The following is a 16,829-nucleotide window of genomic DNA, read 5'->3' on the forward strand; positions in this document are numbered from 1 at the left end:
AGTTAACACGCGGAGAGAGAGGGAGTAGATGAACACAGGAGGTTAGAAAAATTAGCACAAGATGCACCATTGCGCTGCATGGAAGACACGGTGTAACCACGTTCAAGAACGGTCTTTGCCCTGTCTCGTCTTACGCGCACTGAACCAGCGTTTCATATTGCGAGCACCATGCAGATACAACCAGGAGAAGGCGAAAACAAGAGCAAAGTTGAAGATGATATATCCCCAGAGGATTCCCTAATGGATGTTAGACTTGATCTGAGCTCCAAGGTTAGCCGAAGAGGCATATATCACGACACTCACATAGTCTCTCCACTTGTGCGAGTAGAACACATTGATGCTCTTGGCCTGGAAAGTGTAACAAAGTTCTAGTCAGCCATACTCCAACTCTGCTAATCAACGAATCCAAGCAAAGAGCATGATAATTTGCGACTTACATATTGACTACCGTCCGAGTATTGGCAGTATGAGCACATTCCATTCCCAGCGTCTCGGACATATCCACCCGCTTTTTCGGCAAAAGAGCCAGCATATTGTTGGCAGGTCATACCAGCCGGAGGGCTAAAGTGTGACTCCTCACGCTCAATACAGCGTATAGGGACATTGTGAGTGATGGCTCCAACAAGTCCCTCAAGCAGATATTTGAACGGCGTAAGCCAGTACATCCACGACTGCCAAAAATGCGGCATTGCGGCATAGGGGACGACCACACCGCAGAAGGAAACAATAAAGGTAAAGAAAGTTGGCACAAGCAAGCTTGCAAATAACGCGTTAGGTGCAAGTGCGGCTATGAATTGACCAAGCCCAACATAGTATAGTTCAAACAGCATCATGCACATCCAAACGTAACCGGAAGTGAACGAGTCGCGCGGAAACCAAGTCCCCCAGTACCTTTGGTATTTCCGTTAGAGATGAGAGATAGAACTCCATTTGGAAAGGGACTTACCAGCAGTTGAAGTAAATTGACCCGGCAACGATTGAGTATGGCAGTTCTGGGATAATTGTGCTCGTCACAAAGGCAGCCCAAGAGTAGATCTTGGAGTTAGCTTCGCGAGATTCATAGAGACCTCGGAAATGGAGATACCGCGGTTGGAGTTGCTGTATCAGTGGCGGAGCTATTGTCAATGTCATGAAGACAGAGAAGAGTCGTGACTGCATGTCGATGTTGCCATTTCTCAGATGCCAGAATGTGAACGTGTTGAAAAGACCGGTGAAGATATGAAGCATAAATTTACCCTGGGTAACAATCAGTCAGGCCATTCAGGTTTAATGTTTCGAACCTAATGACTTACAATAATGTAGTCCGGGGCCCTCCAGTAAGCCACAAATGCGCGCTTGGTGACTGTGACTACTTGAACGTAAAGTGGCATTGCGTACTCGCGATCGTCGTTGATTTTCTCGTCGTTTTGAGTATTGCGACGGGAGGCTATGATACTCTCTAGGTCCTCAGAAAGCTGTCTGGATTCTGGCGAGTTGGCCCACACGTTGCCCCAGTCCTGCCCCTTATAATCAGGGTTTCCAGCTCCAATGACTTCCAACATATACTAGAAAGGAGGTGAGCGAGGAACAATCGCTCCGGCTTCAGGGTACGCACCTCTGCTGGGTTCTCATGTGGCGAGCATTGCTTCCCGCCATTTCGTTCAAAGTAATCAATCAGCGTCTTGGAGTCGTTCCCAAGGGGCCCATTGTAAACAACGCTTCCACCGCTTTTCAGCAGCAAGAGCTCATCGAAGTTCTCAAACAACACAGCAGAGGGTTGATGTATTGTACATAGCACGGCCTGGCCGGCATCTGCAAGTTGGCGAAGGAAGCGTACGATGTTGAACGCTGCCAGAGAATCGAGGCCAGACGTCGGCTCGTCTAGAAAAAGCAACAGCTCGGGCTTACTTGCAAGTTCAACTGCAATGGTAAGTCGTTTGCGCTGCTCCTGGTTGAGACCTGAGCCCGTAGATCCTACTGTTGCGCCAGCAATGGGCCGCATTTCTAACAAGTCAATGATCGTCTCACAATAATCATACTTTTCCTGTAATGGGACTTCTTTTGGTTGCCGTAACAGAGCAGAGAACCGAAGGGACTCCCGCACAGTAGCGGTGGGTTCGTGAATGTCCATTTGTTCGGCGAATCCAGTCGCTCGCTGGAAGCTCTTTGGTAGAGGACTGAAAATATTAGCATGCATAATTAATGAGATACGTTCAAGACTCCCTACCTTCCATCAACTAAGAAATTGCCAGTGACCACGCCAAAGTTGATTCGCTGTGCGAGCGCATTGAGCAAAGTGGTTTTCCTGGTCAGATATCAGCATCGAGAACTGAGTCAAACTTGTTTTAAGTCTTACCCTGAGCCAGAAGCACCCATCAATGCAGTCAGCCGACCAGGCTTGACATACCCCTGAACATTTTGCAACAGTTGTCTCTGTCTACCCTTATATGGAATGGTGTAATTGACGTCTTGCCATGTAAAGATTGCCGTGTTTTTAGCAATGTTCTGGACCTTGTCACTGGATTCACTCGAGTGGCCCTCGTTTTTGGTGGAAGCCATGCCATTTTTCTCCGCGGATTCCTCATCTTCTAGCGGGCCGGATCGTTTGTTGCCATCTTGAACTTCTTTTGGGGCTTCACCTCTTTTGAACACGGTGACCGAGCTGCCACCCTTATTAGGCCTCTGCAATTCCATTCCCAGCATTGTCAAACAGACAAAAAGTATCAGCCATCCAACTATGATTCCAAAATTCCGCCACAGGTGAGCTCTGCTGTAAGTGTAGGCCGTTTGGATATACCTGGGGCCATGAACAATCAACTGGTCAGGGTCACTACCTTGGATTGCACAGGTTTGATGACCAGGCACCGCATTTGGCCCATCGGGCACAATCCAGGGTGGAACACATTTTATCTGGAGATTGTGGAACTCATTAGCCATCAATCCCTCGAATGCGTATTGGACAGGGTTTATCCAAATAAGCCATTTTAACCACGGGTGCATTTTCCACGGAGGAATGAGATAACCTATATTATGTTGGCTATCAAACTCCAGTAATATGTTCCCTTAGGACGGACTCACCTGTGTACACAACCAACGCCTGTATGGAAACACCAGTGAGACGTGTGGCTAAATGATGTTATTAACAACTTCTTGATGGAGGGGGATTGTTTCACCTACCAACATCCAACGAGGCACACAGAGCCCCAAGGGCACGAAAGAACGAGTACATGGTCATTGTGAGGATGAAGATAAATAGTAGATTGATGAAGAACTGTGAAGCTGTTCGTGCAAGGTTTGCCATGCTACATAACTAATCAGTTCAATTCATGTAAAGCATCAAATGGAACTCACAAGTATACTATGACATCAAATATAACGACTTGTATAAACACAAGAGGCACATCAACCACAACCTGGGCGAGCGCATATGCCGAAGGACGATAGAAAGAACTATAGAATATTAGTACTGTCATTTCCCCTTATGTTACTTGTGGTCCTCACAAGCTTTTATGTTTCAGCAAGATTGGTCGACTTTCAAATGTTGCGGTCAGCTCTGCCATGGCAAGTAATGCATTGAAAAGCAGTATAAAGAACATCACACCGCCCCTCGTAAAAACACCATTGCTTGAAACGGTTAGCTATACGGAGTCTCATCATATTTGGAGAGGCAATTGCTTACCTATTATCAGGGAGATTGTAAAACAAGCTACCGACAATGAGGGCTTGGAAAGTTATCACACTCCACTTTCCAATCAATGACTTTCTGTCACCAAACATAACTAGAAACTGACGATGTGTGAGAATCATAACTTGTTTGTAGAATGAGACTGTGAAGTTTTTCCGTCTGTTGCTACTTCTTGCAGCCTCCCTCTCCTGCCTCTGGGCTTCGATCTCGCCCTCCAAGCGTTCAATATCCGCCAAGTTGCGTTTGTAAGTATCACTCTTGCGATATGCAGCTTGAAATTCAACTGCATTACGAGGGATTCGGTCATCCCAGCCATCTTTGACACGTCTTGCATGAGGGTCACTGACAGAAGTCAAAAAGTCGGGAGTTGTCCAACGTGGCGGACATTGAAAGCCCAGTTGTTCGAAATATGCCTTGGCATCCTGGCTAGGTCCGAAGAAAGAGCACTTTCCATCTTCAATCAGAATCACCTTGTCAAAAAGATCGAATAGATTCTCCGAGGCCTGGTAGAGAGCTACCACCGTTGAAACGTTGGCAGTGTTTGTTAGACTTCGCAAACTTTGAACATACTCAAGTGCCGTACTGGCGTCCAAGCCCTTGGTAGAGTTGTCCCAGCACTGGGTGCTAGCCTTTGTAACCATGGCTTCAGCAATTGAGGTTCGTTTCTTCTCGCCTCCGGATACTCCACGAATGAGTTCGTTGCCAACTTTGGTTCCCAGCGCGTGTTCAATCCAAAACAACTTAGCTATGGCCGTCAAAAAGGTCTGCTGATACTCCTTTCTGCTTTCTCCTGGAATGCGCGAGGCTTTGTCGGGAGTTCGAGTTTTCAGGGCAAAAAGCAGTGTATCTCGCACGGACAAAGTTGCGTAATGGAGATCATCCTCGGGGTTGTACAAGACTGATAGTTTTAGCTAAGAATTACAATCGTATAGAGAAGTACACACCTTCAGACCTATACTGCTTTTTCATCGTTTCTGAATCAGTGCCGTCATACCGTACATCGCCTTCAATGCTTTCGTAGCCAGCTCGTTGATTGCCGAGAACTTTCAAGAAAGTGGAGCAGCCAGAGCCAGGGCGGCCCAGAACAAGAAGCATCTCCCCTGGACGAACACAGCCCTTGATGTTGGATTAGCCAAGCCGATCTCTGGGAGCGAAGGATAAACATACAGTAAAATCGTCCAAGATGGTTCGTATCGGTGCTTTTCCAGCCCCAGCATCTTTCCTGCCCCCAGTGAATAGTTGCTTGATGAGTCGTGGCAACCCGAGAAAAATGTCCCCGTTGGTAGGTTGGAGAGCGGCACCAAGGCCCACGCCCTTCACGGTGAGGTTTTTCCATACAACTCCAACATGACGTGTTTTCTCTTCTTCGGAATTTGCTTTGCGCTCACGGCCGAACATCCGTGAGACCAGCCTTTCTATCTGTGCCCATTCCTCTCCCTTGGTATCATGACCTGAAGCATAACTGCGTCGACGAGATATAGTACGCGCGACACCATCCTCGTCTAGCTTTCGACCTGTGGAATCTGCGTGGGAGTCTGATGGGGTGGTGCGGATTGGCGCGAAATCTCCAGGTGGAAGCGAATTGACTGGCGAAGGTGAACTCTCAGAGGAAGAAACGGAGTCGCGAGGAATGTGTTCTTGGTTTGCAGCTGACGTGGACCCGTTTTCGACAGAATGGTCGTTCGCCATCATCCGTATTTTCAGGTTGAGCTGAGAGCTTTTAGAATGCAAAAGCTCAACCTAAATATCGCCAGGATTGTGGCACGCGATTATGAAACAAGGTGATACCGGATGACCATGGGTGCATATGCAGCTGAGCGCGACACGGCTAGTGACAAGAAATGCAAACAGAACTCCGTGTGGATTTCATAAATGTCAAGGGAATGAGAATGAAAGCGCTCAAGAATGTAGCAATTACGTCAAGCATCATTGCGAAAACAAGATCTTAAGGCCCGGGACGTGATCGAGCCGAGAATATTATCTGGATCTCTTGTTATTTGCTTATTTTGGTAGCTGCAGCTGCACACCTGCAAGGAGGTATACCCCTGTCTAGACCATCGCTCTGTTATGTTGTGCTTTTAATCTCCTTCTAGGCCTATTCGAAGTTATGAAGCTCTATGTTGTACTAAACGTAAACAATTACAGGGATATCTTCGCATCTAGTCAATTTCCAGTCGCCATATACACGCGATGCATATAAATTCCCCCGCATTTCAAGTTTTCTATCCCCGATCAGGAATTCATTGCATCTTTCATGTACAACGTGAAGTTCACATAATTTCACACGAATTGTAAGACAAAGTGTTCTCGGGCCCCCTGATATCGACGCAATTATATTCGAGTTGATAAGCGTGTGAGGTCACCTGCTTTCAACCCACGAAGGTTAATCCTTTCGACTATTTTACTTTCAAATCGGTCGTGTAAGCTTCATCACTTTTATTGAGATAAATCAGCTCATGGTTGAAGACAGAATGGGTGCTGTCAGCATTACCTACCTAGGAAAATATAAACATCCACGGAACTTATTCCCGGCGACATTGTTTACTACGGCACGACAAAACTCTAGTTGTTTCTGTTTACCAAAAAGTCTCGATGAGAGTAATCTTATTATCATGATCTCGTCATTCTGGGAAATGGCAGTTAATCATGTATATCACAATCAGACAAATATTGACTATGATTATCAGACTAGCGCTGGGATAAATTGTTTGTTAATGTAATACCCCACAGAATAATCTAGTAGTTTTGGGACATGTAATAGAAAGCTATTTAGTCAGCTCTTGCTCACTAGTTAGAGAGCTTATTGGGGTTCACCGAGTTGGATAGTAAGGAAGTATGAACGGACCATCATTCCCTGATCAGCAACGCGGCAGCACGCCATGATTACAACATCCTACTCTCAGGTCTAGTAGTGATAAAGCACTAGATTCCAGTCTGAAAGTAGGGTAGATGTACCTCTCAGCCTACAACCCAGTTAGGTATCTTGTGCAGTACTCCTGCTGCGACTCTGATAGCAATGAAGCCCCATCGTACTCAGAGATTCCTCCGGAAGGTATTGGAATTTTTCCATTTATCTTCTCCCTCATCCAAACGTGTCAAAACTCGCAGCAAGTAGGTCTCCAACTCTCAGTAGGATTTACCGTGGAAGATTAACGAGCGCTTCAGTGCTAAGCTGTGGTGTGCTGCTACCACTGCACCTCCTCTCTACAGCATTTGCTCTGCCCGAGAATGCAACCAGGCCGAAGTGGACGGTCAAGTTGATGAGCCTCCTCAGTATACCACCTTTGGCGGTGCGGCTCTTGAAAAGCCGGTTTCAACCCGCAGCCAACTGGAGCGTCGCATTGTGAAACTCTGGAAGAAAGTCTGGTTGGGCCTTTATCAGATCGATGACAACGAGGATCGATATCATGTCGAAAGACTCGAAGCCCTTTCCCTTGGAGCCGGCTTGACTCGCACATACCGAGTTGGCGAGCTTCAAGTTCTCCGGCGTCATTTTCTTCGAAGCGAGACAAACAACGGTATTGCTTCGCTGAAACTTTTCCAGGGTCTGTCTCTTTCGACCCTCCTATCTGTGATCCATATTTTGGAGGCATATGAAAGTGAAATTGAGAACATGAGTCTGCTTTATTCCATCTTGCGAAGCGGTCAGCTTGCACTGCATCAGACTGCAGACCTGGCTCAAACTGCTGTTATCAGGACTGAGTATATGGCCATTGCAGAGCCGATGGAGAAGCGCATCAGACAGTACGATATTCGAATGAATGTGGTGAATATGGAAATCTGTGATGAGGCAATGGGTTTCTATCAGCGACAAAAGGGGGAATATATTTACCTCAAGGCATTCCCGAATGCGTGGTAGGAACACGACTTTTTGCATCCCCCCCCTTTTTATTGTGACTCGTATTGTGGGATTTTCGAGGATAATCAGCATGGTTTTGATTATATATTAGTTAGTAGCTTGTATAAGTGATAATAGTGTTTTTATTAAAGATTTGGCAAATTCAGCAAGGCAAAAATCTGCAATGATAAGACCATTTACGCGTGCTTGCGCGATATTTGCTGAGAAGTGATTTCATCTCCGTTTTTATTAGCCTACAAAAACTGTGACACCATTGTTGGAGGTTGCAAAGCTCTTTGTCTGGATTTTGGAGACAGGCATTCTTTTCGGTCCCACAATGTCTTCTCTACCACCAAGAGGTTTCAGGTGTTCAACTGCCATTCAAGCTCCACCACCTCTTGTTGTCAAGGACTTATCCACTTGGTAAATCTCCAAGACTACCGACGTCCGCTATGAACATAGTATCGAATTGCCACTTACGCTGTTGGTTTGCCGATAAAAAAGGGTTGAACTCCAGCTCACACTTGAGGTCGATCCGTTCTAACGGTTCCCTTTACTTTCACACTGTCCGTCTCGCCCTCGCCCTTTTTACTCTTGCCAGGGTCGTTCACAAATGGGTTCATGGTATCCCCATTGTCGAGGCCTTCCTGCTTCAGTGAAATGCTTCCAGGTCCATCGGGTGGGCCCATGCCTCGAGGCTGTATGAAAGTTAGATATGATTCTCTCAACACCCTGGTCAAATGATGAGAATGGGAGCCAAGGCCCAAAGACAAGGTACGAGAAGAAAGAACGAACCGCATCACGATCAAAGGTTGACGGGTTACCATGCTCTCCGGGCTCCTCATTGCCCTCTGCTCCTAGAATATACTCTTGATTCGCTCCGCGTGGCTCTCTAGCCAGAGCCATGGTGCCAGGCTTCTTTATATCGCCTTTCTGCCACAGGTAGAATGTTATTGGTAGTCCTAGACCAATTGATACCAACAACCTATCGAAAGGAATGAAGTATAAGTCAGATGCAACTAGTGTGCAACTAGTGTAATATATGTCAAGACGGAGACTAACCACCGGGAGTTCTTTGCCTGGCCACTCGGCTTTTCAGTGGCGAAGTATCTTTGGCTAAACGTTGGTCGACGTGATCGAAGTCCAATAGATGGGCGGAGATGCTGTCTCAATGCTGCATGTGGCAATGAATGACGGATAAAGGTCATGCTTGTGGTTTGATGAAACTCGTAGATAGTCAATAGCACTATAAAACGAGGTATATGAGGACTACGAACTAAATTTGGAATTTGTGAACTAGAGCAGTATATGAGCAAAGCTTTGGAGTGCTTTCATTATTACATCATTCTACTTCTCGGAGTTGTTTCCAAACAATTGTACCAAGCTTACTTCTATGCTTAAAGTAACCCTTGGAACCTGATTATACGCCAAAGCTTAATGGTGACGTCTCCGGAGAAACAGCGGGTGTAAACTGTTATAGCTCGCCATCTAGTAGGTCGATTTTGTTTACTTTCCAGAAACTCTTCGATGAATGCATTCTTTAATCCTCCTAGCTAGTTTACATATTTTGGTCCCATGAATAGAGATGTCTTTGTTGTATGAGCCACAATCTCGTCAGTATGACATCTGTTTATGGAAATCAAGGATCTCTATAAGTCGGTCTCATATGTCTCGAAATGAAGAAATGCAGATCGCGACTACAATAGTTTGCATTTGTTGATCTCTGCTGGGTGAAGAAAGGCATTCTAAGTACACTCGACTCTAGATCGGATGAAATTATTTTTTACACACTGATCATTCTCACAAACCGATCACCAAGGGCGTTTGCCGCCAAAGGATTACCTGCAGACACCAGCTCCCGATGCAATGTGGTACCACCAGTCTTTTCACGTACACCTTCAACCATTATTGCTCCTTCCTTTCTCAACGTCGACTCAACTTTCTCAACCTCGCCACCCCATAATGTCTCCATAAGATTCTCCTCCGCATCGCTCCAGGACGTAATTTTATATCCATCGTAAACAAACGACCCATCTCCTGCCTTCTTCGTACTCAACAGCGCATAAGGCCCATGGCAAATCACAGCCGTGGGCTTATTCTCCTCGTGGAAATAACGTAGAATTCGCCCGAGCTCTGCATCTCCTCCCAGATCTTGAAGTGGTGCGTGTCCGCCCGGGATGAAGACAGCCGCGAAAGTGGTCAACTCATTGTTGCTGATAGTGCTAAATGGTCGCGGGCTATTGAACCCGTTTTCACGCTTCATACGGTCGATAAGGTTATTTCCGCGTTGACGTTCGTAGAAATTGCCCGCATTTGCGATGAGTGATTCGCTGCTTGGGTCCAAGCCAGGTTCATGGCCTTTTGGTGAGGCGAATGTGACCTCGTGGCCTGCACTGAGTATTTTGTTTAACGGCTTTGCAAGCTCTTGGAGGAAGACTCCTGAAGGCTGATCGACAACCTTGCCAGCATCCTGTCCGCTAGTCCTTTTCAGCGGGAAGGAGTGCGCATCGCTGAGGATAATGAGAACTTTCTTGGAATGCATTGTGGCAGGATGTAGGGTGGGTCAGGAACTTCAGGAACTGGAATTGTCACAAATCATTGGAATAGAAACCTGCAACATTTCCGGGTTTTATATGCTTCAAATAACAGAAGTTGACCACAATGACATGAAGATGACGTACCAAATCCCTGCTAGCCACCACCCATCAGCTTCTGTGGTTCTCCATCAGATTGAAATATGAGATATCGATCGTCTCTGGGTAGTCTTCAAATACAATTGACTGAGAATATCGCGGGCACAGTTCCCCAAAATTGGATAATATATCTTCGGTGGAGTGGACAGAGGGAGATCGTGGCAGGACTCAAAGTGAGATTGAAGTAGCAACACCCCAATAGGCAAAATTTCTTCAACGCAGCGCTAGATTCTATCCGCGTATATTGGACAGGACCGACACACCACCTGAAAGGAAGGTGATGATGGCACCAACATGGAGCTTGCCGATGGTCATGTTGACCAATTGGTTGACCACTGAGGGGTGTGGGCTGAGAGCGGCTATAGAGTGATCAAAATAGGCCGGCCACGGGATGCTGCAGGTGCCGTATGGGTAATCGCAGTGTTATCTAGAGGAACTGACTATGAAGGGTGTGAACAATGATGTCTTGTTTGTTGGGTGCATTGCTGTGCCGTAAATAGCAGATTATAACCGTGAAGATGTCCTTCCTTCAATCCTCTATCTCTTCCATCATTTCCTAAAGTATACCTTCGACACGCTTAATGGGAGCCCTCCGATTTTGCTGTCTCTGCAGAATCATGTCCCTCACTGACAACGTTAATTGCAGCCATCTGCTCTGCAGCCTTGCCACAAATCAAAGCAGTTTCCTCTGCGAACATCCCGTTTTCGGCTAACTCGCGGAATCTTGCTTCCCCAAAAGTCCCATCTCTCATGAGACAGGCCCCCTTTGCTTGTGTATAATGGGCTAGGTTTCAAATCCCTCAAGTCAGGTAATTTGTTGAGGGAATGAAAGATGATATCTCTCTAATACTCGATCCACTGCACGGCAGCCCGGATTTGACACTCATTGAATTCCTTTGTTTGAAGATTTTCCTCTTCGAGCGCGTCACGGAAGCACCAGGTCGTCAAATGAAACCAATCTGCTAAGCCAGCTTGAAGGACACGGGCTGAAAATGCGTGCCAATTTACCCATTTCTCAGCCTCAGCAGCGTCGTCCTTGGGGCTGGGGACTGTTGAGTAAACAGTTAGTTAGTTTATATGCAGATGGATATCGAGCAGCAAATTCACACCTACTGATATATGCCTCGCTCCATACTTCCATTAAACAGGGAAGATCTGTCCAAATTCGCGGTTTTGCCTGCATAAAAAGATAAACAAATTAGTTGTGGATCTGAACATAACAGCTAGAGACCTAATACCGTTTCGTAAAACGTAACTTTCACTCCCGGCAAGGCTTTGAGCTCTTTTATGATCCCAACCATTTTATCTTGTGATGGATGGGCATGAGGAATTTGCTTCACAGTCTCGCTGATCGTTCCCCGAAATTCGAGGCACCAGTTTTCTGGATGTTCTGCTTCTTTGCCCTTTGCCTCACGCTTCATCGGAGTAAGCTCATTAATTCTAGCAGCAGCTTCAGCGGCTGAAATCTGGCTCGTTGGCTGCAAGCAGTCATTCAGGATCGTGAAATATTCCTGCTCAACAATCCATGGGTCATCGCGTTCAAGGGACGCAAGACGTAGATGGACAGGTGAAGCCATGATGAAGACAATCAAGCGAAAAATGAAAAAAAAAAAAAAAGAGATTTGGTAAATAATATATTCAAGTTTGGGATACAAGTATATCTACAATGTACACATATCGTACGATCTCATAAAAGCGGGGATTGCCCTACATAGTGCGATCTACGCGCGCGTCTACTCCTGCAACCCACAGTGTTTTAGATTGTTCTTTTTTTGAACCTATAGCCTCGATGGAACAGCCTTGGAATATTCTACCGGATTAACCGATAAAAGGTGATGATCGCCCGTTTAACCGCCGCCGTCACCCCATGCAAGCCACTTGGATGCGATGGCTCCATCCATCATGGATTCTAACCTCCCACTGGCCTGACGATGAAACAATGCCACATTTGGTCCTTTGATATAACGTCAAACCCCAGATCGAGCTTTTCGGACGACGAGGAACCATAATAAGACGCTTAAAGGAGTGATATTGATATCAAGCGACAGTAAAGATACGCTTTTGATCGTATGATGAAGCATTGAACACGATTAGTATCTGAGTCGGTATAGTCTGCCCTCCCACATTTATCTTTTCTGCACAAGGCGTACAGAGTACAGTAGTTTGTAATGGTTGTCTTGCTGCTGAAGGCTACTTTTATGTCAATAGGCAGATTGCACCTCCAATGTCTTGCTGTTATATCTGGTCATCTACTTCATACTATATTGTACCACATTTGTAGCAAACTGAGTTCTTGATCTGCAGTACTAGATTTCCCTTGTTCCCAGATGATGAGGTGGTTGGTTGTACACATGGAAGGCACTATAATCTAGTAATTAGGGGAGACTTTGCCTCGTGATCGTTTTGATGTGCTACTGAGAAAATGGAATGTCACGCTCCTGGGACAATTGCGAGGTACAGAAATCTGGAAGTTTCCACGGCAGCTCTCACCACCACCCTTTCCTTCTTCCCAGCCCATCTTCCATCTTCATCAACAACTCACTTCCCTCTCATTGATCCCTCTCCCTCTCGGTGAGCCAACCTGTACTGCAGAATGCGTCGGTAGGGGCTCCGGACGTCAAGCCCCCAAAAGGGTTCCTCTGGACCTAGTCTCACTGGCCTCTCTACTCTAGGCGTTTTCAAGTCTGACAAAGACACGGACATTCTCTCCGAACTCCCAGACCTCCTCCATATTAACAGAAAGCAATGGCGATACACCCCCGACGAACTAGTGCTACAAAGCGAGAAGCTTCCTCCGCCGGAGTCGCCCGAGTACGCCGCACTTCTGAAACAAGAAGTGATACCATACGTTCGCCAGAAACCTGCCAGGGATGGGCTGGGATGGCGAGACCGAGAGGGACTTTGGACATCCACTACAGAATTGTGAGCAATGCGAGTTCTCTACTGTGACAGGGTAAGGACACACATATATATTGCCTCGAGATGTGAGATAATTGCTAAATCTTCTTAAATGTAAGCGCAAACATGATATAGAATATTCTTACAATCTTCTCTAGCTCCCTAAATAAGAATGATGCTCCTTAGGACCGCTTTCTGCGTCTTGTGATAAGTTCGCTACGAGTTACGGGGATGCTTTCTAGCGATAGAACTGCTATACTAATTATCTTGCCCTACTATAATCTTTTATTAGATGATCACACTACGTTCGGGCTTTGTGTAGGAGTAATTTCGCGACGTATATATCAACTTGAAAATAGGGGTAGGAAACAACATTGAGACGTAAAAAGCATATAGTTTGGAGACGTAATTTAGTGCTACAATATTGAAGCTATTTTCTGACTCAAACTAACTCCCTCTGTGCTAGTCAGTTAGATGCGGAGTGCCCGTTTAATTGGCCCAACAATGAGGTTAGTACCTGCCAATTCTCTTGGTACGTTAGATCGCCTCGTTCATCACCTTCCATAACCGTGCCAAGTATGTCAAAGGCACTAGACGCGTCAGTGCGCGCCCTAGTTAGTAAGCACAAACTTTGATTAGACACAAAATCTAGAAATTAGGTATTTTTTGAATGGCTTACTCATACAAATGATACTTGTGTATGAATTTTTCAACACTCGAAACTAAAGAACGAGAAAGAATAGTATATAATAAAAGTCTAGCTTAACACTATATTCTAGATATTTTGATATAGTTTGGCAGTGGATTAGGTCTAGATCCCGTGGAGTATGAAGTATGGAGAACGCGGTGTCCGCACTTGGGGTGCGGTGTCCGCCATGTCTCATCTGGAACTTCCGGTGTCCCGAATCGGAGGAACTCGCCAAGCAATGCAAGACGTCTGATTGCCCCGGAGATGCTTCGAGTAATTGGTTGTAGATCAAATAATAAGTGCAATATCAAGGAAAAGATTGATATAAATAAGTGATAGTTATAGTTAATGTTGGTGCAAACAACGTTAGAAGGCTTAACAAACAAGGCCAAAGCCCTACAGAATCTCCACGTTTTTATATGCGTGGACGGCAGATAATTGAAAATCATGACTCGCTGATTGGGAGAAATGCCAGACTAGCATGAACCCGCATACCCCGTTTGAAGTGGATCTGATTGAAATAATGTAGCATAGGCTTGCTGCATTTGGTTAGTTGGATATAGCGTCAACAGCAGAACCTCGGTGTATATTTCAAACAGAAGACGGGATGATTATGTAGCTCTATGGTTATTTTTCTATGTTAGCTACATAGCGGATAAGTATTTACAGTCACCTTACCAACTTTATTACAGACCGGCATAAGGAATTAGCCTACGTGCCGTGCCGGCTATGATCGCTTAATCCCCCGCACCCGACCCCACAATTCGATCAACCCCAAACTTCTTTTGCGGAGGCTAAAGGGGCCCGGTTAACTACATATATTTTGGGGAACGCGTTTTACTTTTTTTTTGATCCATTTACCATATCTCATAATGCCTGACGATAGACGACGAAAGAATGCACTCAGTTGCAATGGTTGCAGACAACGGAAAGTGAAGGTAGGCATGGAAAAATATTTTATTTATCGATATGCTAACCAAACAGTGCGAAAAACCCTCTTCTGGTCCTTGTCAGCGGTGTAGTAGGCTCGGAAAGCAATGTCAACTAGGGGGATCAACTTCCCGACCGTACTATCACACTTCAAAAGAACGATATGAGCTCCTGGTCGCCGTGGTTCGTCATTTCGTTCCCGACGCGTCTTTCGGAACCGAAGATCTACGACAATTATTAGACAGCCTGCCATCCCGAGGGGAGGTCTCTCCTGCCCCCTCAGCACCGACTGTTACAGAGAGCTCAAATGATGGCCCATGGCTGTCGGATACTATCACCCAAATGAATACTCCCCCAGCTTCCTCAGGTTCTCCCTATCCTCCCAGTGAGGAATGTGCGATCGAGGACTTGGAAAATACGTTAATGGTGGATGCTATGAATATTCCTCGTAAGGAAATCCTCTATATTCCTCTTATCTGCCGTAAACTAACTTGTGTCACAGGATTCAGTGGCTCATCTAGCTGCAGCAATCTCAACGCCAAGATAATATCACATATGTCCAAAGATAGCGGCGGTCTGTCGCCCTTTGACGACAGTGAACCTGCCCCATTGATGGATGGACAGGTGATCTCTTATCGAAATGCAGACTATCTGCCCGACCGCAAGGCGCTTGATCAAGCCGCCGTGAGGTTTTTCGCAGAGATTAATAGCGTCATATATATACTGGATCAGGATAGATTCCACCATTGGATTGATGACATATATGGTGGGAAAGGGGTGCGTGCATCCGTGCTGGTCATATTATATCTGGTCATGGCCCTCTGTGGCGAGGAAGATCCCAGTTTCCACATCGCTCGATCCTACATGGATGATGTGATAGAGGAGTCGAGCTTGGAGAGTGTCCGGGCAATTATGTTAATGGTACGGTTGGCGCCATTCCACGTGGACATCCTGTTTTCGTTTACGAATGCTGACCTGTTCTCAGAGCTTGTACCGCCAAAGAGAAGATGAGCGCAGTGTCGCCTGGGCCATGCTGGGCGTGGCAATCCGAATCTCACTGTCGCTTGGACTTCACCAAAATATAGGCTATGTGCAGGACACTTCAATATATGGATCCGAAGTTAAGCGACGCCTTTGGTGGTCACTCTGCGAGTTTGACAACTGGAGCTCTTGCATGCTGGGACAAACTTCCGGCCTTGGTCGCACGAATAGCAGTGTCTCTCTTCCATCACAGGTAAGAAAGCTCCGTCTGCTATACAATATCATGACGACTAACTGTAGCAGGAATTCAATACTACACCCTACACTCCCCCTGGATACGCCACAAGCTCAGCATCTCTCGGTACTCTGATCGGCCAGATTTCCCAAAAGCTGTATATTCAAAGCGGCAACCTGAGAAGCAAAGAGCAGGTGACTAGTGAGCTGATCCAGAAAGTTGAAATATGGAACAGCGAACTGCCCGATCACCTTCGTCCAAATTCGGCATTCGCCTCCTGCTTTGCACGTGCCACGTTATATTTAAACCTCAAATATAATTACGCCCGTATGCTGATCGGGAGGCCATACATGGCCCATTCGATACTTTGCGGCAACACCCACGACGCTGTTTTCAAATCCCGAGCGGAGACCTGTAAAGCTGCAAATCGGGAGTCGATCGAGATCTTGACGGAATTTTACCGCCGAGGTCTTTTGTCAAGATGTCTTTGGCTCGATACATACTTCATCTTGGCAACAGCAATAGTCCTATTCCTTCGGGCTGTTGAAACACCGAGTGTGAAGAACGAGTTAAAAGCTTTCCTGCCTGTTTTGAGAATGTGCGAACGAAGCCAGGTTGCAAAATACGCTGCTGAAAGTATCGAAAAGTTTATCCACAATTTGGAAAATGGTATAACGGAAAGACCTACTATCAATGTCGCAGATCCTTTTTCTCAACAATCAAGGATCAGTCATGCGAGTGGTAGTAATTGTCAAGGAATAAACTTCAATGAGCTGGGCGATCTCAACGCTCTTGGCTCTGAGTGCTTCGGCTTTGGAGAAGATTTCGACCTGGACTTATGTGGAGCTTGGAACACATTGGAATCAGGGTTGTAATATAGTACAATAGCTTTGTGTTTTGAA

At 46.1% G+C, this 16,829-nt stretch overlaps 6 protein-coding genes across 6 annotated transcripts; 3 read left to right on the top strand and 3 right to left on the bottom strand.

The window, feature by feature from the left end:
* Positions 1-102: 102 nt before the first annotated feature.
* Positions 103-5,353, bottom strand: N7517_001708 (putative ABC transporter; the record flags this gene model as incomplete). Its single annotated transcript, XM_056719438.1, has 15 exons — positions 103-237; positions 304-348; positions 438-891; positions 947-1,236; positions 1,293-1,544; positions 1,595-2,156; positions 2,207-2,284; positions 2,336-3,002; positions 3,058-3,105; positions 3,157-3,281; positions 3,331-3,429; positions 3,481-3,603; positions 3,659-4,562; positions 4,609-4,780; positions 4,832-5,353. The coding sequence occupies 15 exons, from the start codon at positions 5,351-5,353 to the stop codon at positions 103-105; spliced, it is 4,476 nt and encodes a 1,491-aa protein (XP_056583573.1).
* A 1,327-nt stretch (positions 5,354-6,680) lies between these two features.
* On the top strand, positions 6,681-7,523 carry N7517_001709 (uncharacterized protein; the record flags this gene model as incomplete). Its single annotated transcript, XM_056719439.1, has 2 exons — positions 6,681-6,775; positions 6,830-7,523. The coding sequence occupies 2 exons, from the start codon at positions 6,681-6,683 to the stop codon at positions 7,521-7,523; spliced, it is 789 nt and encodes a 262-aa protein (XP_056583574.1).
* Positions 7,524-8,020: 497 nt separating this feature from the next.
* Positions 8,021-10,044, bottom strand: N7517_001710 (type 1 glutamine amidotransferase domain-containing protein; the record flags this gene model as incomplete). Its single annotated transcript, XM_056719440.1, has 2 exons — positions 8,021-8,200; positions 9,307-10,044. 2 exons carry the CDS (start codon positions 10,042-10,044, stop codon positions 8,021-8,023), a joined length of 918 nt encoding a protein of 305 aa, XP_056583575.1.
* A 994-nt stretch (positions 10,045-11,038) lies between these two features.
* On the bottom strand, positions 11,039-11,772 carry N7517_001711 (DUF3632 domain-containing protein; the record flags this gene model as incomplete). Its single annotated transcript, XM_056719441.1, has 3 exons — positions 11,039-11,244; positions 11,309-11,372; positions 11,434-11,772. The coding sequence occupies 3 exons, from the start codon at positions 11,770-11,772 to the stop codon at positions 11,039-11,041; spliced, it is 609 nt and encodes a 202-aa protein (XP_056583576.1).
* An 845-nt stretch (positions 11,773-12,617) lies between these two features.
* N7517_001712 (Zinc finger MYND-type) lies at positions 12,618-13,279 on the top strand (the record flags this gene model as incomplete). Its single annotated transcript, XM_056719442.1, has 3 exons — positions 12,618-12,766; positions 12,845-13,117; positions 13,252-13,279. The coding sequence occupies 3 exons, from the start codon at positions 12,618-12,620 to the stop codon at positions 13,277-13,279; spliced, it is 450 nt and encodes a 149-aa protein (XP_056583577.1).
* Positions 13,280-14,653: 1,374 nt separating this feature from the next.
* Positions 14,654-16,802, top strand: N7517_001713 (uncharacterized protein; the record flags this gene model as incomplete). Its single annotated transcript, XM_056719443.1, has 4 exons — positions 14,654-14,719; positions 14,766-15,632; positions 15,697-15,945; positions 15,993-16,802. The coding sequence occupies 4 exons, from the start codon at positions 14,654-14,656 to the stop codon at positions 16,800-16,802; spliced, it is 1,992 nt and encodes a 663-aa protein (XP_056583578.1).
* Positions 16,803-16,829: the final 27 nt, after the last annotated feature.

Source organism: Penicillium concentricum, assembly GCF_028827145.1.
Source record: "Penicillium concentricum strain IBT 3081 chromosome Unknown utg000001l_segment0_segment0, whole genome shotgun sequence".
NCBI classification, from domain to species: Eukaryota; Fungi; Ascomycota; class Eurotiomycetes; order Eurotiales; family Aspergillaceae; genus Penicillium; species Penicillium concentricum.